Raw genomic sequence first — 25938 nt, 5'->3', positions numbered from 1 at the left:
CATAGAGCGGGGGATAAACCATTTAGAGGATGAATATAATGGAGGGGTTTGACCTGGCACTAAATTGTGAAAGTCAATCGCGTCGCAAAGATGGGTGAGCTTGTTGATCGCAGCCGCGACGCGTCGCAGACGATGATTAAGAACAATGTGAATGTCTTCGGTACGATTACCGACTCGGAGAACGAGCCGCTTCTAGGAGGTGAATGTGGGAAACGTTTGATGCCCCATGTCATCGATGCAACGGCTATCGCAGCGCCAGATGTCGATTGCTTGTTCGTCCCACGGACTCCTGGTTACCCCCGCGATGGCTGGAAGCCTGTGAGCTGGGCGGAAGTTGCGAATGCAGTCAACTATGTGGCTCATATGCTGATCGAACAGGCTGGGACGCCAACGCCTGGAACTTTCCCCACGATTTCGTATATCGGACTTGAAGACCCGCGCTATGTGGTTCTTATCATGGGCGCCATTAAGGCTGGATACAAGGCTCTGTTTATCTCGCCACGGAATTCTGTCGAGGCCCAGGTGAACCTGTTTAACAAGACGGACTGCAATCTCCTATACTATGATCAGTCGCTGGCATCGATGGTGAAGCCGTGGGTCGCGGGACGATCAGGGATGAAGAGCGTCGCAATCCCTCCTTGGGATGAGTGGGTGAACACGACGGTTGCCCCATTTCCGTATACAAAGACCTTCGAAGAGGCCGAATGGGATCCGTTTGTGGTGCTTCATACCAGCGGTAGCACCGGTCTACCCAAGCCAGTCGTTATCCCCCAGGGCTCGTTCGCCCTGAACGACCTGCATCGCTATGTTCCCGATTACAAGGGCAACATGCCGTGGTTATCGACATGGGGGAAATTCGACAATCCACGATACCTCTGCACCTGCCCTCTGTTCCATACCGCAGGAATTGCACCCACTGTTTTGTCGGGCTTTTACTATAACACCCCGGTGATATTCCGCGATCCGTTGGTTCCGTTCACGGGCGATAACGTGATAGAGTGGTTGCAGAACTCCGGCGCGACATATACTGTCCTGCCCCCGGCAATTCTGGAGCAGATGTCGCGGTCACAAGTAGCGCTTGATGAGCTGAGCAGGTTGCAAGTTGTGGCCTTTGGAGGAGGTGAGTGAGCGAAAGCGAAACATTAATTGCGTCCTGATACTAACTAGCTCTCTATGTAGGTCCAATCGCACCCGCTGCAGCGGCCTCTCTACTCAAGAACAAGGTCAAGCTAGTCAACGCCATCGGAGCAACCGAGTACATCTACATGCCATACTACACACAACCAGACTCATCCCTCTGGGAATGGTTCATCGTCCCGACAGAATTGTTGGGTATCGAGTGGCGGCCCTTTGGCGAGGACACATTCGAGCAGGTCTTCATTCGGCAGAAGAAGGGACATCCCGGTGTGCAGGGTTGCTTTTACGTCTTCCCTGAGCTAGACGAGTACAGCACCTCGGACCTCTACCGCCCGCATCCAACTTTACCAGACCACTGGACCTACGTGGGCCGTGCCGACGACATTATTGTCTTCTCTACTGGCGAAAAACTCAACCCCACGACTATCGAAGGAGCGGTGATCGGACATCCGGGGGTTCTGGGCGCGCAAGTTGTGGGTGCGGGACAATTCCATGCTGCGTTGATTATTGAACCGGCACAACATCCGCCAAATGAGCAGGAGAAGCAGAAGTTCCTCGACGATGTTTGGCCGGTTATCGAGAAGGTTAATGAACAGACTGTCGCGCATGGTCGTATCTTGCGTGATTATGTCTTCTTGTCGGACCCAGAGCGACCCTTCCCGCGGGCTGGCAAGGGAACAGTTCAGCGCGCCGTGGCTACAAAGCTCTACGCAGATGATATTCGCCGCATCTTTGAATCTAGCTCTGATACCAACGGCTCAGTCGCGGCCGTGGAGCTCGATTTTAGCTCAGAGACCGCTTTTGCGGAAGGGATTCGGGATTTGGTGCAACAGACACTGAAGTTGCCTGCCCTTGGCGTTGATGATGATTTCTTCACTGTCGGCGTCGACTCGCTGCAGGTTCTCCAACTGGCACGCGTGTTGAGCGCTAGTGTCAAGCAGTCCATTGAGGGGAGGAGTATCTACAGTCACCCAAGCATTGCCAAGCTCAGTTCCTTCATCAACTCTCTGGCTCGATCTAGTTCGAATGGAACTGCAGTCACCAGCACCGAGGCCGACACTCTGGCCCTATGCTCGGCTCTTGTCGAGAAATACACGCAGAACCTCCCTTCCCCAACAACTGATAAACCCCTTCCCGCCGCTACAAACCAAACCATCATCATCACTGGCACCACTGGAGCTCTAGGCTGCTACCTCCTTGACCTCGCCCTCGCAAACAAGGACATCTCCAAAATCATATGCTTCAACCGAACCTCCGACGCACGCGAGCGCCAAATCGCAGCTAGCAGCTCCCGGGGCCTCTCCACCGACTTCTCACCATCCCGCGTCGAATTCCTCACCGTCGACCTCTCCACCTCATCTACATTCAACCTACCCGAAGAGACCGCAACCCGCCTCGCAGCCACAGTCGACCGCATTATCCACAACGCCTGGCCCGTGGACTTCAATCAATCCATCGCCTCCTTCGAACCACACCTCCGCGGTGTCCGACACCTAATCGACTTCGCCGCCACCGCCACCAAACGTATCCCCATCACGTTCGTTTCGTCCGTCAGCACAGTCGAGCAATGGCCGGAGCCAACCCTCATCCCCGAACAATCCCTCTCAGACTTCACCCACGCCTCGCAGATGGGCTATGGCCAGTCCAAGCTTGCCGCAAGTCTGATCCTCGACGCCGCAGCAACAACATCCTCCGTACCACGCAATATCGTCCGCGTAGGCCAAGTCGCCGGGCCCCGCGCTGAACAAGGCCAATGGAACCCGCGCGAGTGGCTCCCAACTCTAATCCGCAGCTCCGTATTCCTCGGCCTCCTACCCAGCCAACTCGGAGTCCTGGGTAGTCTGGGCTGGGCACCTGTCGAGGATATCGCCGGCGTTGTCTTGGAGGTAACTACCGGCCAAGACGGTAACGGCGGGTACTTCCATGCCGTGAACCCGAATCTTCCAGTCTGGGAGGACGTTATTGTCCCCGCGGTCACAGAGTTCTATGGAAGTCGGATTGAGCGCGTTGTCAGTTTGCAGGAGTGGGTTGAGGCGCTGGAGAAGACCGCTGTTGGCGAGGTGGATTTGGAGAAGAATCCGGGTGTGAAGCTTTTGGATACCTATCGTCTTGCTGCGATTGCGTCGAAAGGGGCGGGTGGTGAGGCTACTGCTGTTAGTGGGGGCTTTGCGACGGTGCGGACGGAGGAGGCGAGTGAGACTATGCGGAGGATGGAGCCGGTTACGGCGGAGTTGATGAAGCGGTGGTGTAAACAGTGGCAGTTTTAGATTGTGATACCTATTTATGATGGCCTGTTGGGTTTGGGCCGAATCATCGAATGGATGTATATAAATTTTATGAATTTGTAATGCATTTCGCTGTTACATTGTGCAATGATAGAAGTCTGAGGTTGATATTCGGCCAGTTGGTCTTCGAGAGACCCTTTGGGAACAGGGTGGGGGCCATTTAGTTCCCGTTCAAGGCTGATCCCCGTCCAGCCTTGTCGATCTTCTTAATGTCTTCATTCTAGCCATCACCCTTTCCAGCTGGGGGCAACGAGATGTTAACATTCAGCCATTTGAATGCAGACGCATTCGAGAACCCTAAGAAAAACAACGGTCGAAAAAGACCCCGGGTTCGGGAAACCGTGGCATATAACCATTATCGAAAATCCAAAGTGCGCTGCGATCGCAAGGCACCATACAAACCGTGTCAAGATCGTGGACTGGACGCACAGTGCGCTTACTCCCGTTCCAAAAGTCCAGCAGTCACGGAATCTGTCAGACCATTAGTATCCTCTCGAAGCACAGAGGTCGATCAACTCGTGTTGCAACAGCCAGCACCCCGCTCCTCCGATAGTGAGATTGGTGAGATCCATAATCCACCATTGGTCCTGCCCCACAACCAGTCCACCGTCAGTTATGCCAATAGTGCCTTTAAAGGGTCGGACTTCAAAACAAGGTTGATTGGTGGTACTCATTGGATGGCCGCGTGCAGCGATTTGCCCGTTATAGGGGCCATGTTGGAGAAGACTGTTGGGTTTCAACAAACGTGGAGAACTTTCGCGGAAGTCAAGTCTCTACTTCGTGTGGCGAATTCAGTTCCAGCTGGAGTGAATGGAGATAGTAGGAAGTTACTGAATCTCCTTCCTAATCGGTCGACCTGCGAAAAGTGGATCAAGCGATTTTATGAAACATATGGTAGAATCTACCATATCATCGACCAGAATTGCCTGACCACCGAGCTGGAGGAAATATTGATTGTATCTGTCGATGCTAATGAGGTGCACATTCTCAAGATGCTGTTGGTCATTGCGATTGCCATGCAGACCGACAAGTCAGAGCGACTACGAGGGCGTCTGATACTGCAAGAAGCGGAGAGCTGTATTCATACATCGACGCAGTTCCAAAAACCCTGTATAGGGGTCGTGCAGGCTTTGTTATTGCTGATCATCATGAAGACCATCACTGCCTCTGACACTGACAGTATTTACAACCTCATGGGTGTAATGGGGCTTACTACGCAAATAGCTCTGAGCATGGGCTTGCATAGGGATCCAGCATTGTTCCCCGGCGTCACTCCTTACTTTGCCGAAGTTCGGAAACGATTGTGGGCATGTTTCTTTCGACTAAACCTTGAATATTGCATCCGGAGTGGATCTCAGTTTGGTGTTCGACTTGAGGATGTGGACTGTCCTCTGACGAGCCAAGTCGACCTTCTGACCCTTGACCCCGGAACCACGGTGGAGGCCCAATCGAAAAACTTCAACAAGCCTTGTTATTGGTGCATGTGCATAGCTTCATGGTTATCATCACACTCAATTTCGTCCTAGGGGTTCCGTCTCATATTTCCCAGCGGGGCGATCTCTATGAAGCATGGGACAATTCGGTGTCCATCCTGTATCAGTCGCAGGAAGTGTTACATAGCAATTCTGAGCCGTCTAATGTGGCTTACCCTCTCCTTTGGACTGACATTGCCCGCGCAGCATTAACTGCTTGTTTGGTAGTTGGTCGCCTGCGAAGCATTAACCTGGGGACAACCGTCTCTAATGGCCCGCCGCCCACGCTGGTCATGTTCCAACAGCTTTTGCTGAAGTCTTTAGAGTCTCTATCTCAGACTATAGCAGGAAGATACCGCCTTGGTCCTGTCGCAGCAAAGACGAGACTTGTTCTTGCTGTCGCAACAACTGTCACCTCAAACCTGATCAGCGAGTTTGGCGACTCTCAACAGGATTCCAAATTCCTCCAGGTCGGCATTAAAGCAGCCGAGGAGGTTGTTACCGAGATGGGGCGTTCTTTGAAACGGGAACAGCAAGACTCAGCTTTCGACTTGCTGGGATTTGATACCGCAAAGACGCCGGCTCCAATAAGTGCCTCCACTTTTCTTGCGGCGAACTGGATGGATCATGAACAACTTCCAGATCCCTTGATGCAGACGTTGTTTCCAAGTGAACGCGAATTTTATCCAGGCTCAGGATCTCTAAGTCAGAGCATGCAGTCTGATCTGTGTTTACAATATCCTGTGGCGCCATTCGAATCAACCGCGACGATTCGATCATCGCCTAACATCTTGTGGGAAGACTTATAAATTGAATCCGTGGGCGCATAATATTTTGGAACTGTACATAGACAAGTAGAGAAAATATCTTAATCACCGCTAGGAGCCGCTTTGTTTCTTCTCTTCTATCTTTTCCTTTCGCTCTTTGACTGCTGAGACTACCCCATCGACATTTATGTGAAGCCTCCAAACTATATTTACCTTGTCCTCATTAGAGGACATTACAGCCATAATCACAGTCTCAAGCCTTCTTCAAAGCAAATACCACCTTGAACACACGAGCAATGATCAAACACACCCCTCCCGCCAATATAAAGAGCGCAGAAAAGGTAAACGTACCCCAGGAGATATCTCCCTCAGACGTGCGTTGGTGATCCAGAATCGCACTAGCTACAGGACTACTAATCAACAACTTCAGACTCGCCGCAAAAAGAGTCATACCAATGTTAGTACCTAGCTTCGAGAGATCGGGACAAAGGAACGCGACTGTCGCAGGAAGCACGGCCTGGATAGAGCCGCTTGTCAAGCCGACAAAGACCGAAATGGCAATCAGACCTGACTGGGATTCCACGCTGATCCATGCGAGCATCAAGATACCCGTGAGCAGCACGGAAGGAATCATGACTGACATGTTGCCGATCCTGTCAGCGATGATGGGCGGTATGACACGACCGGGGATGGAGCCCGCGTTCATGATGATCAACATATAGAAAGACAAGTCTCGCGATATACCGAGATTGATACCATACTGCTCAACGTAGAAGAACGGGATGTAGAGACCGATGAAGATGAAGAACACAGCGAAGAGCCAAAGGACGAAAACAGTGTCACGGAGCGACTCGATGTTGATCAGCGGGCCTGATTTACGCGGTGGAAGGCGAGGCTTCATAAAAGCGACTGAGATGAGGAGTAGTGTTCCAAACATGATGAATGCCATAACTCGGATCGCCCAGGGTAGTCCAATTTGAACTATTAGACGCCTTAACACAACTGGGTAAATGATTCCTCCGACACTGGAGCCGGTAGCAGCCAGACCCAGCGCGGTGGATCTTCTCGTCGAGAAATACGTGCCCACAATGGCAACGCTGGGGATAAATGACATCCCAGCGCCAATGCCAACACAAAGGCCTTGGGCTAGGATGACTTGCCAGTACTCCTTGCAAATCGAAGTCACTATCGGAAAGATTAGTATTGTTCCCATTGTAATTGGGTGACGAAACTCACTCATCGTGCCAAAAACCTCAAGCAAGACACCCAGGGTGATATCCACGTAGAAATACCCAGCATCAAGAGCACGTCCACACAAAACTCCAATCACCAGCATCAGGAACGCCTGCAGCGATCCAATCCAAGCAATTGAAGACTGCGACGAGTTCCTGAGCAAGCCTGTACTATATTCAGACTGGAATGTGCCGAAAGTATTCAAGAGGCCCCATGTGTTGAAGTTAAGGAAGAAGGCCCCAAGGACTTGGAGCTATGCTCGTGTGCCTCCGTTGGGTGGTGGAGGGGGCCCTGCGGACTTTGGTGTGGATTCTGCGATTGCTTCTGTCTTGATATGACTGCTGGTGGTTTTTGCGCAGGATTCGACGTCTTTTCCGAATATGGGAGATGGCTGGGAGGATGCCATTGCGAGGCTAGGTGGTATATATGGTTGAGCTAGGGTCGAAGCTGAAATGACAAAATTGCAAAGTCATGAAGCTGTCAAGCAAGCCGGTTAAGTTATCTGACTTTCGAGAGAAACATATTCACAAGAACTGACGACGGGCCAAAATATATTGCCTGAGCAAGCTTCTAATCCACAAAATCAATCAATCTGATCAAACGAAGCAAACTGATAAAATATCATCAACATTGACAGATCTGGAATCTCTACAGCAGATTACCCCATCGGGAAGTATACGATTCGGAGTTTAATTACCGAAAAGGGATGCGGATAGGGCTGATAAGGGATCTGATTGGAAGCCGTTCGGTGGCTGGCAAACATCCCCCAGAATAGTATGTTTGTCTGGCTGTTTTGTTGTCAGTGGCCGCACACAGTAAGTGAACGTCTTTTTAACTTCAGGTAGTAAAAGACTCTGATGCCTAGGATGGTGTGAGTTTTGATCTAATGTTTGCTATTCATGCACATAGTGCCCGGGCGACTGTGAGGACGTCCTAGCACATAATCAATATTTGGCCCTCGGGCAGAGGTACCCATCCACCAGACTGGCAAAAAGAGCTGTGAAATGCACGCCGTATCTTGTGGAACCAATGTGGAGTATTTTAGCTAAGGAAAAACTAAGAGACACAAGAAATTCCATATTAATTTCCTTCCGCCGCTTGTTCGAAAGTATATATGATGACTCGATCCCATTGACCTCGATAGGGTTTGCAGGGTTTGTCGTCTTCTTTGGCCCTGCATGAAGCAGGGCGGGGTTTTCCTGTCAGGACCAGGCCTTGTTCCTTTTCCTTTGTGCTTCAGGGCCTTATAGACCCTGTTCTGTTTCCTTCTGCTTCTTCTTCCTTTCCTAGTCGTCTTCGTCTTCCTGTTCTAGATAGACCAATTGACTCAGTCTCCCTGTTCTTTTCTCGCTTCCTGTGCCAGCAGTGCCGTGGGCGCTGTCAATATATAATCCCATCCGTGTCCAAGGATATTCCAGATCTCATGTATCTGCTTTGTCGCATCACATACACTCAACACCCAGACCTGGATGTACCGTTTCTGCACTTCACCTGTTAAGCACAGGCGTAGACAGTCATAACCAAGCGCACTCCCCTCTACATCCAGGTCAGCCTCCCACTGCACTGTCACGGAGGTATTTTCCACCGCTCGTCCCACCCCTGCTTTGTTGGATGAACAGTATTTGGCTCAAAGCGCGATAAGCAGGCCTTCTCGAGCATATAGAGGAATCCATATTGGTGATATCAACCTGAATCACCTGAATTTTCGAACAATATCCGCTTCGCACGGCACTCCAGCCAAATGACGGCTGGATCTAGATTTGTTTCTGGTCGGCAAGGTGGTCCAGAGAATTATCGCGAACTGCACGCTGTGCCTCTTTAGTCGTGCATAACTGGTACACTATTACTGAATTTGCGTCGTAGACGGCTTTCATATTTCGTGGCGGCTCATCGAGATCGATTGTACACGTCAGTTTAAGCAAATTGGATTGATCATGAAGCCTTACGTACTCTGAAAGGGGAGATAATTCAATATAGAAGCCTTCTCAGTCTGGTGTTGGGTGAGTCAGTGACAGGGTACATCATTAGAAGGAAGCTCCCCGAAGGCTGAAGGAATTAGTGGGGTTTAGGAAAGATTGAGTGCCCAATGATAACAGCGCAGTTTAGCTGTCTCTAGGAAACAGTGGGTCCATAATACATTTTGTACGATACTGTGGCATTTCACATGTATTGACGCCTGCTACTTGCTGAAGCAGGCATTGTATGTCGATGTATTGTTCTGTTTCCCTCATGCTCATTTCTTCGGTCAATAGCAACCATGCTTTGCTGACATCCTAGATCCTGGGCAACTCAATAGTGACAAGTATATGCGAATTTTGTCTGTCATAAGTTCCCTTCATTGCTGAACTGAATTCTTGTGTGCTTAACTGTAATAAAATAATCAAATTTGAGAGCTATAGGCAACAATAATATCAACAGATCTTCTGTCATCCTAGTCATGTGTCGGTCTGAAATCGTATCTGACACAGCTGTAATCGATAGATCCACCAGCACCGCCGTTGTTACCTATTTGAAAGGTTAGCGTCAATTCAATCAGAATTAGGAAAAGAATTAATAACTCACACTTCTGCCAATCGTCCAACAAAAGCTGCCAGCAGGTGTTTCCAAGGTTGTGCGGCTCTCCGAAGGGGTATCGGGCGTCTTGCTCGGGTCCCTTACAGTTCTTAATCCATGACATGGTAAACTGCATCTTGGTGCCTCCATATGTTGACTGCAGCTTGACAGCCTCAGAGCCTTCCTTCAGCTTGGCCTTGTCATCAGAGATACCAGCACAGCCTGTAGCAGCCATACTAATTTCGGATCCACGAACATCGCCATGACCTCCGAACTGATCCGCGGAATGGCATTTTCTTTCTTGCAAGCCGTGCTGTTCAAAGCCAGGGTCGGGAGTAGGCGCCGGCTTCGGCTTCTCGGGCGCGTCAATCTTGTAGCTGTAGCTCGCGTCACAGTCAAACTTGGCACTGCCTTCTAGCTGGATAGAGTGGCTGTTATAACCCTCGCCTATTCAAAATGTGAGTAAATAGAGTGAGATGAGTCGGAATTGAAGACATACATTTGCCAATAATTGACTTAAAAGTTGCTTTGCAGTCGGTCTTGCAGTTCTTGCCCGGGTCGAACTCGAGGTGGAACTTATATTTGTCATAAGCGGAGCTTGAGACGTCCTTGTTTGTCAAGTCCTGACTGCGCTTCTTGCTCATATCACCATCGCAGAACTTATCCGCTATCTTCTGCATGAACGAGATATCCACGTCAACTGCTTTGCTATACTCAGTGCTGGAGCATTTGACCTCCTTCGGCTCTTTGGGCTTGTCTCCTTCTCCTTCATGGTCCTTGAGATATTTGGACAGTTCAGCCATGATCTTCTCGCTCTTTTCTGCCTGCGACTTAGATCCGATGGTGAAGATTACACTTGCAAGCTCATAACAAGCACAGCCATCATTCGCGCCCTGCAGCAAATTAATGTCAGATTCATAAGGCTAGAAGAATTTAAAAAAAGGGAAAGGAGAGTCATACAGTTGTACACTTGCCGTCCTTACCTGCACAACTCTTGTTGCTACAGACAAGAGCCTTTTTCTTTGGGTCAGGGCATTCAGCCTTGCACTTGCAGTCCTTGTAATGGCCCTGTTTGATGTAAGCAACCTGACCAGCAGATCACAACGTATATGGGTAACAAACAATAGTACAAGCTCCCTTGTCGTCTCCCTTGCATCCGTCATCGGAGCACTTAGGTTTTTTATCGTCTGCAGGGCATTCCTCCTTGCAAGGGCACCCGGCGTTGTCTCCCACAGTACACCAGCCCTCCAGAGCTTTGCAGTCTTTGCAACTAGTCTTCGTGTAGTCTTCTTTACACGGAGTCTTGGGGTTTGGAACACCTGCTGGAGGAACAACGAATCCAGGTGGTGGAAGCGGGAATGGAATGATGGGTGGTAAACCGGTTCTTTGAAAAGAAGGATATCAGAGTTAGATGGGTAATCAGCAAAGCATGGATGGCATCCTTACCCAGGATTGCCCGTTTCTTCTGATATACATTCACAAATCAGACCACAACCTGTTGCGTGGAATTGCTTGCAGCGATAATATTCGAACATAGATCCCTGTGCTCTTTCGTTATCGCAAAAGCCTTTTTTCTTGGTATCGCCGCCGCATTCCGAGCACTTCTGAAGGTTACTGTTCAAATATTGTTAGATACCCTAATCATATATCTCCGAAGAGAACATTGAAGACTCATCAAACAATGACATACCGTGGGCAGGTGGCAAAGACGTATTGATCACCAGGCGCAAGTCCCCGCTGCTTGACTAGTGCCTCGGACTCTGTGAGGACTTGAGGACTGGCCCACGAAAACCGGGCTGCCAGCCCTAGGACCAAGAGAGACTGTAAAAACTGAACCATCTCTCTCAAACCACAGAAGAAGATAAAGGAATTCAATAGAAAGGATGCCGGTAGTTTGAGTGACTTGGAATACTTGAGGGCATTGCTTCAAGATATAAATACCTTTCACGAACGAGTTGAACATGATGAGATTCTGACCTCGTGCTAGTATGCTTCCTCAGACTCATCCAGATGAAGTCAGACTCTAGCAAGGCTGTTTCTTCATGGCCCCATTCTGTCAGCAAAAAATTGCATGTCAAACATGCAACTTTTTCGGCCCTTGGAAGGAAGCTGGGCGTTGGGGGTTGTCGATATTTTTGGATCGTTTTCGTGAGAATCACAGCTGAGGATGATTATGATGGAAGATGATCATTTCCGACAACGTGGGGCAATTGGGCTTACAAGAGTCGAATGCCAAGTTTAGCCCAATTTTCATATTTGTGGATAGGCCTTTAATCTGATGTGAACATCATTCGCAGAGTGGTGGGATTAAACTTGGCGGTGCGCCTGACTAGACATGGACCCTGCAGCCCATGGCTTGGCGACCCCGGTTTAAGTGAGTGTGGACCCTGGCTTCTAAAAGTCAGTCGCTCAGATGATAGTAAGCCGAACTAGATTTGTACCCTGCGGCTCAGGATTTGGTGGTCATAGCTCAGAAGGATTTGGATCCTAATCATCGGTGGCTCATCTTTGAACAAACCATAGTGGTGGCAATCAACTACGTAATTTAGCCCCTTTGGAGCATATTCACAGTCAAATTCGAAGTATCAACGGCAAAATCTTGCATGATTGGGTCAGAATCAAATGATTTTACTCCCTTTGGCCCTCTCAAGCCATATGAAGATCCCGGTAGTGCATCAATTTTGGACCTTGGCAACAACAATGAAGGCATTCTGACTGGGCTGCGTTCTTCAGGTTAGCACTCGACAGCTCTGTATTACCGCATGAATTGAAACACATTGATAGTCAATTAGTCCCTCAGAATGAAACGATAAACTGTCAGCACGCAGCCTTGTGGCCCCTTGGTTACATCTCAGAATTGACATCCGAGCACGATGGATGGCTTCTACACGCAGGAATGGACCTTTCAGTTCCAAAAATACTATCTTATGGACTGATCCGAGCATCAGCCTCACAAAAAGTTTACTATCGGATTGAAATAGCCCCCGAACTTCAGTGACAAAAGTTTACGCATACTGCAAAGGATCCCGACGTAGCTGGGCAATATCCTCACGCTAGCCAGCTCAAATTAGTGAATATTTGCCAAGATCCAACAAAAATATTCCGAATATCGTTTCAGAATTTTCTCACGATTATACCTGGGGCTATGCAAGGCTGACTTGCCCTGACTTAATCCATCTTCATGTCATCATTCGGTGCTCAAGCGGAAACCTGAGCTACTCGGAAACATTTAAAAGCCAGCATGAAGCACTCCAATTGTCATACCAACAGAAATTTACCTCAATATGGCTACCATGGCTACAATGACCTGGTCCAAGGTTATGCTTCTTCTTTCCTTTATTTTGTTACAAGTCGCTTGGGTAGATGCCTATTCAATTGACGATTCCTGTGCACGTCAGTAGTCTATGCTTTTCTATGCTTTCCTTACGCCTTTACAAATACTCACACATAAAACAGCAATCAAGGACACCTTAGTTGAAGCTGTCAAAAATTCTATGAAGCTTGCAGAAGATGCAGGAACTGCATTGGATGGAAACGATCCCAACGTTAATGAGCTGAAAGGGTGGTTCTTCGCTGGATATCGTCTTGACACTGTGAGGGGTCAGTTGTCCCAAATCCTGCATACATTGCCATCATTAACAGTCTTTCCATGATAGCAATCTACAAGAATGTGCAAGAATTCAAGAACTTGAAAAATGTTGATCTAAATAATAACCATGATCCAGTGAGTGATGACTGAATGCTAAGACTTTGGAGACCTTCCAGCTTACATATCAAGATTCTATACTGCGACCTCTCTCGATATGAAGAAACCACGATCACGGGCGACGACGGAAAAGAGCAAACAGTCCTCTTCGACAAGACCACCAAGCTTCTTGTGCCAAAGTCAAAGGAGTACGATGGATGTAAAACCGGCGACACAGTTGCCTATAGGTCGGCACAGGTGAAAGATGGGCAACTAGTCAAGAACTCGATTCAGCTTTGCCCCTGGTATCTCACCGTCCTAGGCCATTCGGCCTATGCAACCATTGATACGGTGACAAACCACAAGAATCTCAACGACTACAACCCTAAGCGTCCCCTCTCAGCGGGTGAGCCCAATGCCGATGTATTCGGCAGTCGACTTGATGTTTCTCTATTGCATGAGGTAAGAACGGCCCCGCAGTTCCTGCACAGCTTTTTGGTGAAGATATTCGTTTTTGACTAATTCCTCGGAAACAGTTTTCACACGCCCTCGCTGATGACAAGGGACACACACTCGACTGGGCGTACAGGTGGGAAGGTTGTATGTCAGCTGGGCCGACAGGGTGCAATAATGCGGAGTCTATCTCGTACTTTGCAATGGGTAAGTCACTGCCGTTCTGATGATCAAACTCGCGGAAGATGTCACGATATATTTACTAACTCTATCTTCTAGGTGTGCAATTGATCAACAAGAAGGCTTATTTCACCAAGGAGGGAAAGATGGACTTGTTGAGTAGGAAGCCAAAGCCCGGGAAGCGAGATGTACAGATGGTTATGCGTCCCTGGACTGGTTAAGGCTTAGAATCGAGTTTGAGTTGATGGACTATTGTAGGAGTGAGAGTGAAAGTGACAATCTAGTGAAGAATTTGATGAATCGTTGAATTAAATCTGCCTTGTTAGATAATCAACTAGTGTTTAAGTCCGTTTATTGATGGCTTTTCGTTCCTATGGAAGTAAATGTTGCGACTGACACCCGGCGGGGTCCACACTGCTACGAGGTAGAAGGAGCGTCTCAACTTAACCACCTAGAGCTAGCATTCTAGCTTCTAGAACTCAATATATTTCCAAAGATGAGCTTCTTAAAGCGGTCCGCCATTCACTATCTCCGTACCGAATTCTGGCTTTCCAGGAATAGGAGCGTTGTTCCTCACCAAAGAGAATGGCGCCCCCAATAACAAAGCGTTCGAACCCTTACTTGCTGGCCAAGTTACCTCTAGCTTGAAATCTCTGAGCTCTAGTCCCATGAGCGGCTTGAAAAGTCGTGCTTCCTGCTCTCTGGTCACATCTTGGTCCAATTTTAACCAGACCTGGAGGTCTAGAAGTCCCTCCATGAGTTTGACATTGTCCCATATGCCATTCCAATAACCAAACCACTCGTTATCCAGAGTTTGTTCTCGGTGATAAAGTCCATGTAGGCAAGAGATTTCAAGCGATCGAATTGCTCTGAAACTGTGAGACGGTAGGGCATCTCTCAGATGCGAAAGTATCTGAAATTTCGGAAATATTGCAGCCTGGAGATGAATAGTATTCTGGGCCCATAGAATTTTCACTGATTCCACGTAACTGAACATAAATTCACTCAGTATGGCAAGACAACGACTAAATTGGGACCTATTGTGATACTTACATCTGTTGGCATGCTAACAGAAGAGGAAGTCGCTTATGAGTGGCTAGCTCCCTAGAGTGGCTGCCGCAACGACACCACCATAACCCGTCTCCTTCAGTGTATTGTAGGAAATGGAATTTTTGACCTTTCGATGGACAAAGACAATTCCGTAGCGGAGAGCCTGGTGTGGACATAAACACGATGACACTACCACCCAAGATGAGTTCGTAAATCTGATTTCGGATTTCAAGTGGGATCGTCAGCAGGGAGCAGGAAGTGCTGTTCTCCCGCTCCATCACGGTTGGAGTGGCAGATCACCCCCGGCAAGCACTGTGCAGTGGGAACGAGGCTGCTAACATGCGAATAATGGAGCTATGGCTATTTGAAGTTGGTGCTGCTCGTCAAAATGAGAACAGGTTCCAGTTTGGGGCGCTGCGGGGTTGGATTGGAACTCTTTCGATATTGGGGACTGGTTTGAACTTACATCCTGCCATGCCAAGGACTTCTTTGGACAAACTGCCTCGAAAGCTGTGTGGATGGCAAGCAATTTGAATGGTCGAGGCGACAGCGAGATATTACGCTTTGTATATTCTTGTGGCCATAGGGGAAATTGCGGCTGCATTGGGATCCGCGCTACAAACCACTTGCGTTCTTGCCATACGATCTTGGTGCTAAATGCCGCTGACCTATGACGTCATATCGCTTACGTGGAGCTCTGGAACCACCCATACAAATCTTTTTCCTATATTCAAGTGCATCAACACCGAGTAAACTGCGTTGAAGAGTCTAGAAATCACCAAACTTATCACCTGTAACCCATAAAATTTATTTTCATTTCCTTTCACGAAACAGTGAAAGCTATATATGTCGAATGAGTATAATGACAGAAGAAGATGGGTAAGGTCTGACTACAATTTAGTGAACTCTGCCCCAATTTCAATGAGCATAGCCTCATGATCCTTGCTATAAGTGTCACCCACTCTGGCAATAACTTCACGCACCCAAGGCCCACGAGAATTAAATGAAGCCTTAAAGGGCAGAGCCCGCATAACCAGGCCATAGGTGCATGCAAGGGGGTCAATAAGGATATGCTCGCCTGTCTCCTCAAACAGACCAGCCTTGATATCGAATGACCATAGCAGCTGGGCAACACAATCCAAATAGCATTGCGTGCGAAATGACGACTAGGACAAGTCCTCCTTCCATAGCCGAAGGCGACTGCGGGCGGTGCTCTGAGCGTTTTGCCGTCGTCAGGGATTGCGCCGAACAAGGCCTTTTCCCGGGAGATTGTCCAAACGTTGGGTACAATGACAGATCCCTTGGGAATAGTATATCCATTGTAGACTTCCTCTTTCCTGTTTAGGTGAGGGACACCCTCAGGGCCAGCGGGCCGCCAACGGAATATTTCTTCGACAATAGCGGTAATGTACGGCAAGTTGGGCTTGTCCTCGGAGACTGGGAGTCTGTCGCGCCCGACAACGGCATCAAGCCCCTTGCGAGCCTTAGCGATGAAGCCCTGGTCTTGCGTGATGCAAGCCACTACAAACCAGATCAAACCGTCAGTAGTGCTGGTCAGTGCGGCATCAATCATAGTACCAAGCTCGAACGCCAGCTCCTCTAAGGGTATATCGAGGTTATCTTTCTCAACAGTCTTTTAGAGATGCTTTGATATATTCCAGGCGTTCGATTCTACTCCCCGCTAAAAGTTTTCGTGGCGTAGATAATACTTGCTCTAGTAGTTGTTCTAACCCTTTGCCTTCCAAGGAGCTAAAAAGCCGGGGTAATTATTGAGCACGGGAGATTAGTCTATAATATACGCTCTAACCTAGATAAACTATAAGAATTCTTCGTTGAATTTAACAACGACACAGAGACCCGGGTTATTATAGTCTTTGATATAGAAGCTATACAGTAGAGTAGGGATAATGCTAGCGACTGCGCGCTGAAAGTGTCCTTGAAAATCAGACCCAGCACTACCCGCATTTTCTAGGAGATCATACATTAATTGCTAAGATTCCAGAGTCTAGATAGGGTAATAGGCGGCTGCCGCCGTCGTATTTAAGACCGAGACCTGTAGCCTCTGATGTTGACGAAATTGCTCAGTATAATTCATCATAAGGATATTGAGCCCCTTCAAGGCCAACTCCGTCGCTAACTACTCCATATTAGCTCACATTCATGCGCGATAAAAAACCAACAGAGTCTTAAAAAAGGCGAGGTCGGTCTGAAAATGTGACTCCACGCTTCGCAAGGAGCTCGTGGGCAACTTCGGACGTAGAAAATATAATAACCGACTGCCCAAGCATATTGACATAAAAGATGGGTCCTTTCTACTTGCTCCATTCGCGTTATGTCCTCCAGCCGTGGGACTTAGGAGCTTGGTGGACATTACCAATTGACAGCGCCCACGGCACTGCTGGCACAGGAAGCGAAGAGAGAGAGAGAGGGAGACTGAGTCAAATTGGTCTATCTAGAGCATGAAGACGAAGACGACTAGGAAAAAGGAAGAAGAAGAAGAAGCAGAAGGGAACAGAACAGGGTCTATAAGGCCCTGAAGCACAAAGGAAAGGAACAAGGCCTGGTCCTGACAGGAAAACCCCGGCCTGCTTCATGCAGGGCCAAAGAAGACGACAAACCCTGCAAACCCTCGAGGTCAAAGGGATCGAGTCATCACATCCCCCACAGGGCCTAGGCCGAAGTCACCAAAACCTTCTTGTGACTGAAGCAGTTTGAACACAATCTTCTTGGTGATAGAATCAAGTAAACAGGCTTAGGAAATACCATCTTTTGACAGGAAACAATAGTAAGAAATTATGCAGGAGAGCATTAAAAATGAACAATTTGTAAACATGAAATGTGTGAAAGATTGCAATTTGGTCAAATATGATAATCACCAAGGAAATCAATTCGTCAAGTCTGGGGGTTTCGTCATGCACAGCAATTTATCACGATCGTCTTCAAAAACACTATGCGGCTTTGCTTTCGTCAAGATATCCGCTGCATTCTTTTTGCTGGGAATGTTGATTAATGCAACGAGATTCTTTTTCACCAAATCGCGCACTAAGTGATATCGAGTATTGATCCATGACACTTTAGTGCTCAACTTGCCGTTGGTGACAATTCTTATCGCATTGTCGGAGTCACAATGGAGCAGGAGTGGATTCGTTTCAGGGTCATCTTCATTCTATGGCGGGGAGAGTGTCAAATCGGCAGCCAATTTAGCCAATGCAATACCCTCTTTGACAGCAGTGCTCATTGCACAGTATTCAGCCATTGTAGAGGATGTTGCAACGATATCCTGTCTATGGGAGGACTATGAAACCGGTGCGCCTGCAAAGAACCAAATGTAGGCCTCGGTGGATTTACCACGTTCAGTATCAGCGTATGACGAATCAACAAAACCTTCTAGTCCCCGGGTTGGGTCTCTTCCAAATGGTATTCCAAGGTCAATTGTGCCTGAGAGATAGCGGAGGAGGTCTTTGTATGCATTGGCATCTTCCTTTCGTGGAGATTTATTGCGCCTTTGCAATTTTGACACAGGAGCTGCAATATCTGGTCGCATTTTGATTGACAACCATCCGACCTTGCCCATTTTCCTTGTATAGTCGAGCTTGTCAATGTTGTCAACCACATCGTCGTCAGTTGTTCTCCAAGAGGGATCTATTGGAATTGAAGCAGGGGAAGCATTGGCAAAACCTTCGTCAGAAATCAATGTTGAAAGGTAAATCTGTTGGTTCATGAAGATAATGCCTTTCTTTTGGTTATGGAAAATGTCACATCCCAAAAATCTTTTGAATGGTAGGATCTTCAGCTTGCGCTTCAAAGCCATTGCATCGCGAATTCGCTTAATTTCACTGTCAAGGCCAGTAGAGAGTACATCATCAACGTAGATTAACACGAACGTGTTTTTCTTATGATTCGTGTAGATGCACGGTTCAGTCGGCAATGGTGTCAAGCCAATATCTTTCAAATCCTCATCGAACACGTTGTGCCACAGGTGGCCTGCTTGTCGTAAGCTATACAGTGCCTGCTGTAGCAATGCAACATATTCAACACCATCAGGGCTTTGGTATTCGTGGCTAGTAGGTTGTTTTATGAAAATCACTCGGTTATCCAATGCAGCATTGAGATATGCGCCCACAATATCCTATTGGTCAATAGTCCACTTCCTGGTAGCTGCTAATGTGAGAAACAATTTGGCAGCAGCATCAGAAACGACTGGGGTAAATCTCTCATCTGGTTGAAAGTTAATTCCTGGTGCTTGGCGGTTGCCACATACAACCCATCTAGCACGAAATTCCAAAACGTAGCCATCGCTGTCAGATTTTAAATCATAGACCCATTTCCCTGGCAAAATTGACGTGCCCTTTGGAGGATGAGGAACAAGGACCATTGTATTTGAAGCAGCAATTTTATCCAATTGGACTTTTTCGGCTTGTAGCCAATAGTCTGCAAAATCGGATTTCATTGCTTCCATGTGGGTGTTAGGGATCTTCACTATTCCCGTGCGAAAGCGCTCTGCTGCACAACAAGCAATCCTATCACCTACTGTTACTTCTTCAATTGCAATTGATGAAGGATCCAATGCCATTGGACCTTTCGCAGGATATTTAACTATACCGGGGCCAAGGTCGGCTGGTTTTCTTTCTCTGGCAGAACGTCTAGGTTGAGTTTGTTGTGTTGGCTGTGTTGGTTGTGTTGAAACAATTGCAATTGGGTCAACAGAAGATGTTTCTCGAATTAAACGACCAATTGGTGATTGAACAGAGTGTGGAATTGGGGATTCAATTGGTAATGAGGAACTTCTTGGAAATCCACCTGGGGCAATTGGTGTGGGTAATGATGGTTGTTGAAAATTTTCAATGCTTGGAATTGGTAAGTCGGGATCTTGCTCACGCACAACTTCACTAAACAATCTTTTTGCTGGCGTATTTGGCGGCAATCCACGAACTGTGTGAGGTCGAAGTTGTTCAATTGGGGGTAATGAAGCTAATGGAATAGCTGGACGAGTTTGTTGAATTGGTAAAAATGAAATATTTGAAACATTCTGATTTTCTAAAAATGAAGATTCACGAGAAGATGATTGAATTGGTGGAGATGGAGCAATTTGGGTTTCTGAAGTAGGTGGAGATGGTTGAAAATGCTGAATCCTTGCCTTTGGCAATGCAATTGGTCTCGTAGTAGTCTGAAGTGGTAGGGTAATTGCTCTTTGATGCATTGGTGCATTTGGTTGTAGCACCTCAATTGGCATTGGTGTCATACTTGGTTCAACATATTCATGAGCAACAGGACTCGAATGATGCGATTGCAATTGCGATTGAGGTTGAGTTGAAGGTTGAATTGAGGCTTGAGGGGATCTTTGTTCATGTTCAATTGGAATCTCATCTTTCTTTCTCGAAATTGTCAAAGGGTGGCGTTCGCGAGGTTCATGAGGTTTTTGCTGGTCAATTGGAATTGGATCTTCCAACCTTGGTAAATGGCGAATTGGCAATGGTTCTTCCCAAAATGCAACATCACGACGGAGAACCACCTGTCTTTTCGAAGGATCGTAGATTCTGTAGATATGGCCATTGTTGCCCTCGTATCCAACTAAATAGCCAATCCATGCGCGTGGTTCCATCTTTTTACCTTGCACCCTCTGTTCTTTGGGGATATGAACATAGGCTTTGGAAAACCAGACACGCAGGAAACCTAAGTCAATTGGGCCAGCTTCACGAAGTTGCAAACCGTTGTTCCACTTTTCTATTGGAGATTCAATTTCACCTGGTCGGCGAATTCGATTCAACACGTAGGTTGTCGCCATTGCTGCTTCTGGCCAAAGGTAGGCGGGCGCATTGGGTGCGGAAATCATAAGGGTCCTTGCTCCTTGCATCACAATGTGCCCAGAGGATTCGGCAACACTATTCTGTTCGTGAGTAGCCGGGGGAGAGATTGTAAACGCAGTACCTTTCTGCTTGATCTATGCAATGAATCTCAAAAAGCTCAGATCGCCATCAGTCCGTATTTCAAATGGCCAACAGCCTACAATGTTAAAGATTTGGGTTGCCCAATCAATCAAGACGTCGGAGGAACTGCCCTTCGTCTTAATTGGTATTGCCCATCTTCGTCGAGTTGCATCATCGCAAATAATCAGGGCATGATCAATTCCTCCAATCCCCGTTGGCTTACAAGGCTGAAGATCAATATGAAGAAATTCAAATGGTTTAGTTGCACGCTTCTGAGGTGTGTGTGAAATGATCTTCTTTGACTTAGCTAATCGGCAGGGTTCGCAATTGAATTTATGGTCGCCTTGCACTTCATCACTAATTCGATGATGATTGATTTTGGCCGTGGGTTGACCAACATGACCCAAACGAAAATGTGCTAGCTCTGGCGAAATTGTCGCAAGTGAAAAGGCTTGAGAAACACACTTTGGCGCAATTAATTCAGTTGACAATGATGGTCGAATTGAAATTGTGTGTAAAAATGGCACACCACGTTGACGAAATGTATATGCCTTGATAATGGATTCATCCCAAGGGTCTACCATCACATTCTTCCAATCTTTCCAAGCCAATGCGTTGTCGTAGTAGGCCCTGGTTGTCGAAAGCAAGTTGAATGGTCCTTCTGGCACATACTCACATTGTACGTTCAAATCAACAATTCGATCAGGGAGGACCAAATTGATTCTTGCAATTGCCTGTCCCTTAGCAACCAAAGTTCTGCCTTCTGAGGTTTGGCAAGTGTAACCCTTATTTGGTTTGTAAGGTTCAAAGTGGATGATTGCATCACCATCAACACAAATTGAGCGTGAGGCACCTGAGTCAACTATCCATTCGCCAGTAGAACGAGTAATTGTGGCCAAGGATGAGGGAAAGGGGAATCTTTGGTCAACTTCAAGGGTATTCAGTGCACAGGAGTCTATTCTACCCGCATCAAAATCATTCTCATCCCCCACAGGGATTGCTTCATTGAACCATTCGTCAGTTTCAACCATTGCTGTTGCAAAATGGTATTCAGGGCCATTTCCAAATGGTTCGACTGTCAAGCTTGAGTAGCCATGGGGGTAGTAATATGAAATTGTCTGGGCAGTTAAATCTGTTTGCAAAGAAGAAGAGGAAGAATCCTGTTGAACTGGTGGTGCATGTCCAATGACTGGTTGAGGGGATCTGTCAACAATTGACGACTGAGGATCAATCTTGTTTGAAGAAGAAATTGGTGCTTGGTTCAATTTTAAAGAAGAAGAAGGATTGGGCATATTGTGGTCTGGGATAGGTGGAACTGTTGGTGGAGTAGTGCCATCCTTTCGGATTCGGTTATCATAGTTCCAACCTTGGGGTTTTTGGCTATCCAAATTGTTTCTATTCCTCCATGGGAAATTGATCCAAAGGCCTCTTGTAGGTTTCCATGTAGGTGGACGCTTTTCATACACCAAGTGCATACAATCCTTTGCTGGGTGGCCATGCTTACCACAAAACGAACAGCAACCTTGGGGGGTAACTTGGTTTAGGCCTTCAATCCAGTCCTTAACCCATTTGCTGGCAGCTCCAACACCACCAGGAGGTTTATTCTTCAAAGGCCAAAATTCTGAATTGGAACCACCTGGATTGGAATTTGGATTGGCCCTTGACGCAAGTGCAACTGACTGGATAGATTGAAACGTTTCCAATTCGGTTGTGAGGTCTGTGCAAAGCTTGTAGAACTCACTGATGTTGAAGTCTGTCGCTTTCGCATATTTTTCATCGAAAGAAGAGTGCTTCGAAGCAACCATTGTTGGATTGTCATCACGAATTTCATGTAACAGAACTTGACGCAGGAGAATTGGATTGATTTCAACTCTCTTTGAGATTTTGGTGACGGTATCTCTAAAGGAATTGACGTAGTCAACGGCTGAAGTGTACTGGGATCTGCGAAGAGACCACCAAGTCACACAATCCTTGTTCATTGCATTGTAGCCGGTGACGTTCAACACATTTTTGAGGTTTTCAATGTATTCGTCAGCGAATTCAATCCGAAAATTGCGAGATGTTACCATTCGGTTGATATCCTTTGCAACGGATTGATACATCCAAATTTGCACATCTCGTGAGATCTTCACCCAGCGGTCAGCAAGTGGGGAGTCTCTTGGAGGTCGAGGAATTGAAGAGTCAATAAAACGCCAAAGGCCCTTTTGACGAAGAACGCGATAGACATCATCAAGCCAAGTGTCAAAGTCGTTGACATTTTCCAAATCATCAAGAGGATTGAGTTGATATTCATCAGGGGCATCAGTTGCCTGGTTTAGATTACCTTGCGAAGCTGCATTGGTAGAAACGTAGTCACTGTAGTCGACTTGTGCCGCTACAGACTTAGCGAACACAGGATCCTGGCGTTGTGCCATGGTAACAGGTTGATTAAATCAGAAGAAGAATCAAAAAGGGCTGCATAACCTGACAGCGCCCACGGCACTGCTGGCACAGGAAGCGAAGAGAGAGAGAGAGGGAGACTGAGTCAAATTGGTCTATCTAGAGCATGAAGACGAAGACGACTAGGAAAAAGGAAGAAGAAGAAGAAGCAGAAGGGAACAGAACAGGGTCTATAAGGCCCTGAAGCACAAAGGAAAGGAACAAGGCCTGGTCCTGACAGGAAAACCCCGGCCTGCTTCATGCAGGGCCAAAGAAGACGACAAACCCTGCAAACCCTCGAGGTCAAAGGGATCGAGTCATCACCAATGACCAGTAATGGCTTTGGGCCTGGCGGTAGTGGTAAAGAAGATGTTGATTTACGACGCTTGATAATGTACACGACCGCCAGCAGTCCAAATATGGTGATGAGTGTAGTTGAGTGCATGCTGATTGGAATTGGAAGAACAACCAACCAGATCCAGAGCATCGGGGATGGAAGCGAGTTTATTACAGGCTTCCCGTCGGGAGCCGTTTCGTGACCTTGCAAGCAAGCTTATCGTTGAGACTGTAGGAGCCACTTGTCGGGGATCAGCGCGGCTAATTAGGTGTACACAGTTGGAAATCAGGGATGGGGGCTGGGAGTGTTGGAGTTCTAGGCAGACGCCCATGTTGCATCTTTCATCCCAGTGGGGCGGCAGAAGGTCAGCCTGAGGGACTGGGGGCCGAGTTTCAACAAAGACTATGATCTGTTTGTATCGAATACGCTGTATGCTGTACGCTGTCATTTCAAACTCTTAGCCAGTTATAACCATGACGCATCTTTGATACATATTGATTTAATTGGAAAAAATTCTACATACCTACAGCGATCTCTGCTGCAGTACCTAGTTTTGAATACATGCGTAATGCTCAAATATTGCCTATCTGCTGGTTGGTGATGGTAGCCCCACCACGGACGGATTTGCATGGATTATACGCTCAGGTCGCCCGAAAGGAGGACCGTAGATCCCGGTCTCTTGCATAAGGTTTTGAACGGCGAGCGGTCTAACACATTTTATCGCTCAGCCGAGTTGTATGGATGTCTTGCAGATGACGGAATTTGAATGGTAGCTGCATGCAACACGTGGATTTGTTCCCCTATCTCCCTTTCCTCCTCTGATGATTCCCACAGAAGCGTGTTGAATTCATTGTATTAAGAAGCGAGGCCGTATCAACTAGAAGGCAATCTTTCACCAACTGCATGAAGTGCTCACTTGAATTGCACGGAATCAACCGAAATCAACAAATATAGCCCATTAGGCGTAGTAGAGACATATCGAAAGCAACTCGGCAATTGAAATCTTAGCCAAGCGTGTGCAAATATTCGAAGATACTTAGCAACAGCGAAACCCCCCAGCAAATATTGCATTCAACCGCTATAATTCAAGCCCTAGTTGATCTTGAAGGCTTTTTTGATTTGCTTACACATCCGAACAACATTTCCTTTGAGACCCGGTGTCTCTGGTGGTAAAAAGTAAGCATCCGCCATCGCTAGAAGATATGTGGGGTCCGGGTCGTTAAGATTTTCTACCATGAGGTCTCGTAACTCAAATAATTGCCCATCTGTAAAATCAGACCCTCTATGGCTCTATGGCTTTCGCAGCAGGCGCACTGCGTAGAGCAATGTCCAATTCCTCTTCTCTTTTCACTGTTCAAATGACGCTTTGCACAGCATCCACCCTTCGCCACGCAGTCTTTGACAAGCTCCTTGCGAAGGTACCAAGTAGGGTCTTCCCGCAGCTTATCATATGAGTTCTTCAGGGTTCCTCGAGGGAGTCGAACCTCAAGATGGTAAAGTATACGCCCTACCCAGTCGCCCAAGTTTCTATGATACATGATCATTTCTTCACATTCTTGGATCCAAGCCATATCTTCACCTTGCGAAAAACTTTTTAGCGAGGCTTGGTGTTCTTCTTTCCACTGATCTTCTAATTGCGCGAGCTCTTGAATCGCTTGCTCAAGGATGATAATAGCGACAAGTAGATCAGAGCTGCACTGAACGTCTTTGCCGTATTGGAACTTGCGGTTCTTCACCTTTTCTTTGGCGTAGTTCCCAACGGGCTCGAAACCTTTGACGCTCCCGAACATCTTTCTGATAGATTGCGTTTGATCTAGACGTATCAGCATCATATTTATATTTGAATAAGAAGCAATTATGAAAAGAAAAGGAAGGGCTTCACCAGAAGAAGTTGATTTGAGCTTCAATCCGAAATATCGATAATTAAACGGAATAAAAGAACATCGATTTCAGGTCAAAAATAGAGGGGAAAAAAAGGCTGTCAAGCGAAACGGCAGAGTTGAAATACGCGAGGATGATGCGCATTGAAATGGAAGCGCCGCCGGAACAAGTCTAGTCGCACACTTCTTAGGATGATATACGTCCCATGACGTAGGGGATCTTGAACCGTTCTATAACTGTCAATTTCTCAGCCGGATCATCTTTATCACTAGAACGAAACCTCAACTACATCCTACGAAATACTGGAGCAAATTCTAAATCCGCTCTCAAGGTATCAAAAATCGTAATGTGCGCCTGTGCGGATATCCCCGGTCCTCCGTGAAGGAGGTTGAGGGTCCACGCAGGCCATAAGTGCTAGGTACTCTAACCTAGTATACCAACACAAAGCTGGTAGATCATCGGAGTCCGTACGTATCGCATCTCGAATTGGGCCGGCTAGTTGCCGCAATCTCGCCCAAGCTTCTTGGATGCATTGGCGCGTTTCCCTGATGATGTGGTAT

At 47.3% G+C, this 25938-nt stretch overlaps 8 protein-coding genes across 8 annotated transcripts; 3 read left to right on the top strand and 5 right to left on the bottom strand.

Annotated features, from left to right (window-relative positions):
• Window positions 1-90: 90 nt before the first annotated feature.
• Window positions 91-3404, top strand: N7473_006780 (acetyl-CoA synthetase-like protein; the record flags this gene model as incomplete). The annotated part of the gene is made up of 2 exons (XM_057152720.1): window positions 91-1120; window positions 1180-3404. 2 exons carry the CDS (start codon window positions 91-93, stop codon window positions 3402-3404), a joined length of 3255 nt encoding a protein of 1084 aa, XP_057007058.1.
• Window positions 3405-4414: 1010 nt separating this feature from the next.
• On the top strand, window positions 4415-5703 carry N7473_006779 (fungal specific transcription factor domain-containing protein; the record flags this gene model as incomplete). The annotated part of the gene is made up of 2 exons (XM_057152719.1): window positions 4415-4892; window positions 4949-5703. 2 exons carry the CDS (start codon window positions 4415-4417, stop codon window positions 5701-5703), a joined length of 1233 nt encoding a protein of 410 aa, XP_057007057.1.
• A 211-nt stretch (window positions 5704-5914) lies between these two features.
• Window positions 5915-6997, bottom strand: N7473_006778 (monocarboxylate permease; the record flags this gene model as incomplete). The annotated part of the gene is made up of 2 exons (XM_057152718.1): window positions 5915-6846; window positions 6898-6997. The coding sequence occupies 2 exons, from the start codon at window positions 6995-6997 to the stop codon at window positions 5915-5917; spliced, it is 1032 nt and encodes a 343-aa protein (XP_057007056.1).
• Window positions 6998-9325: 2328 nt separating this feature from the next.
• N7473_006777 (uncharacterized protein) lies at window positions 9326-11286 on the bottom strand (the record flags this gene model as incomplete). The annotated part of the gene is made up of 7 exons (XM_057152717.1): window positions 9326-9399; window positions 9457-9894; window positions 9947-10340; window positions 10408-10515; window positions 10570-10831; window positions 10894-11061; window positions 11138-11286. The coding sequence occupies 7 exons, from the start codon at window positions 11284-11286 to the stop codon at window positions 9326-9328; spliced, it is 1593 nt and encodes a 530-aa protein (XP_057007055.1).
• A 1445-nt stretch (window positions 11287-12731) lies between these two features.
• On the top strand, window positions 12732-13986 carry N7473_006776 (uncharacterized protein; the record flags this gene model as incomplete). The annotated part of the gene is made up of 6 exons (XM_057152716.1): window positions 12732-12840; window positions 12904-13047; window positions 13104-13171; window positions 13226-13594; window positions 13669-13792; window positions 13865-13986. 6 exons carry the CDS (start codon window positions 12732-12734, stop codon window positions 13984-13986), a joined length of 936 nt encoding a protein of 311 aa, XP_057007054.1.
• Window positions 13987-15705: 1719 nt separating this feature from the next.
• On the bottom strand, window positions 15706-16799 carry N7473_006775 (uncharacterized protein; the record flags this gene model as incomplete). Its single annotated transcript, XM_057152715.1, is given in 4 exon segments — window positions 15706-15939; window positions 15951-16448; window positions 16525-16564; window positions 16633-16799. The coding sequence occupies 4 exon segments, from the start codon at window positions 16797-16799 to the stop codon at window positions 15706-15708; spliced, it is 939 nt and encodes a 312-aa protein (XP_057007053.1).
• Window positions 16800-16820: 21 nt separating this feature from the next.
• N7473_006774 (uncharacterized protein) lies at window positions 16821-17111 on the bottom strand (the record flags this gene model as incomplete). The annotated part of the gene is made up of 2 exons (XM_057152714.1): window positions 16821-16952; window positions 16992-17111. 2 exons carry the CDS (start codon window positions 17109-17111, stop codon window positions 16821-16823), a joined length of 252 nt encoding a protein of 83 aa, XP_057007052.1.
• Window positions 17112-24589: 7478 nt separating this feature from the next.
• Window positions 24590-25287, bottom strand: N7473_006773 (uncharacterized protein; the record flags this gene model as incomplete). Its single annotated transcript, XM_057152713.1, has 2 exons — window positions 24590-24762; window positions 24879-25287. 2 exons carry the CDS (start codon window positions 25285-25287, stop codon window positions 24590-24592), a joined length of 582 nt encoding a protein of 193 aa, XP_057007051.1.
• Between the last annotated feature and the right edge of the window lie 651 nt (window positions 25288-25938).

The sequence above is a fragment of the Penicillium subrubescens genome (genome assembly GCF_028828155.1).
Source record: "Penicillium subrubescens strain IBT 31985 chromosome Unknown utg000005l_segment0_segment0, whole genome shotgun sequence".
NCBI classification, from domain to species: Eukaryota; Fungi; Ascomycota; class Eurotiomycetes; order Eurotiales; family Aspergillaceae; genus Penicillium; species Penicillium subrubescens.
This window is presented reverse-complemented; position numbering and strand designations above follow the sequence as displayed.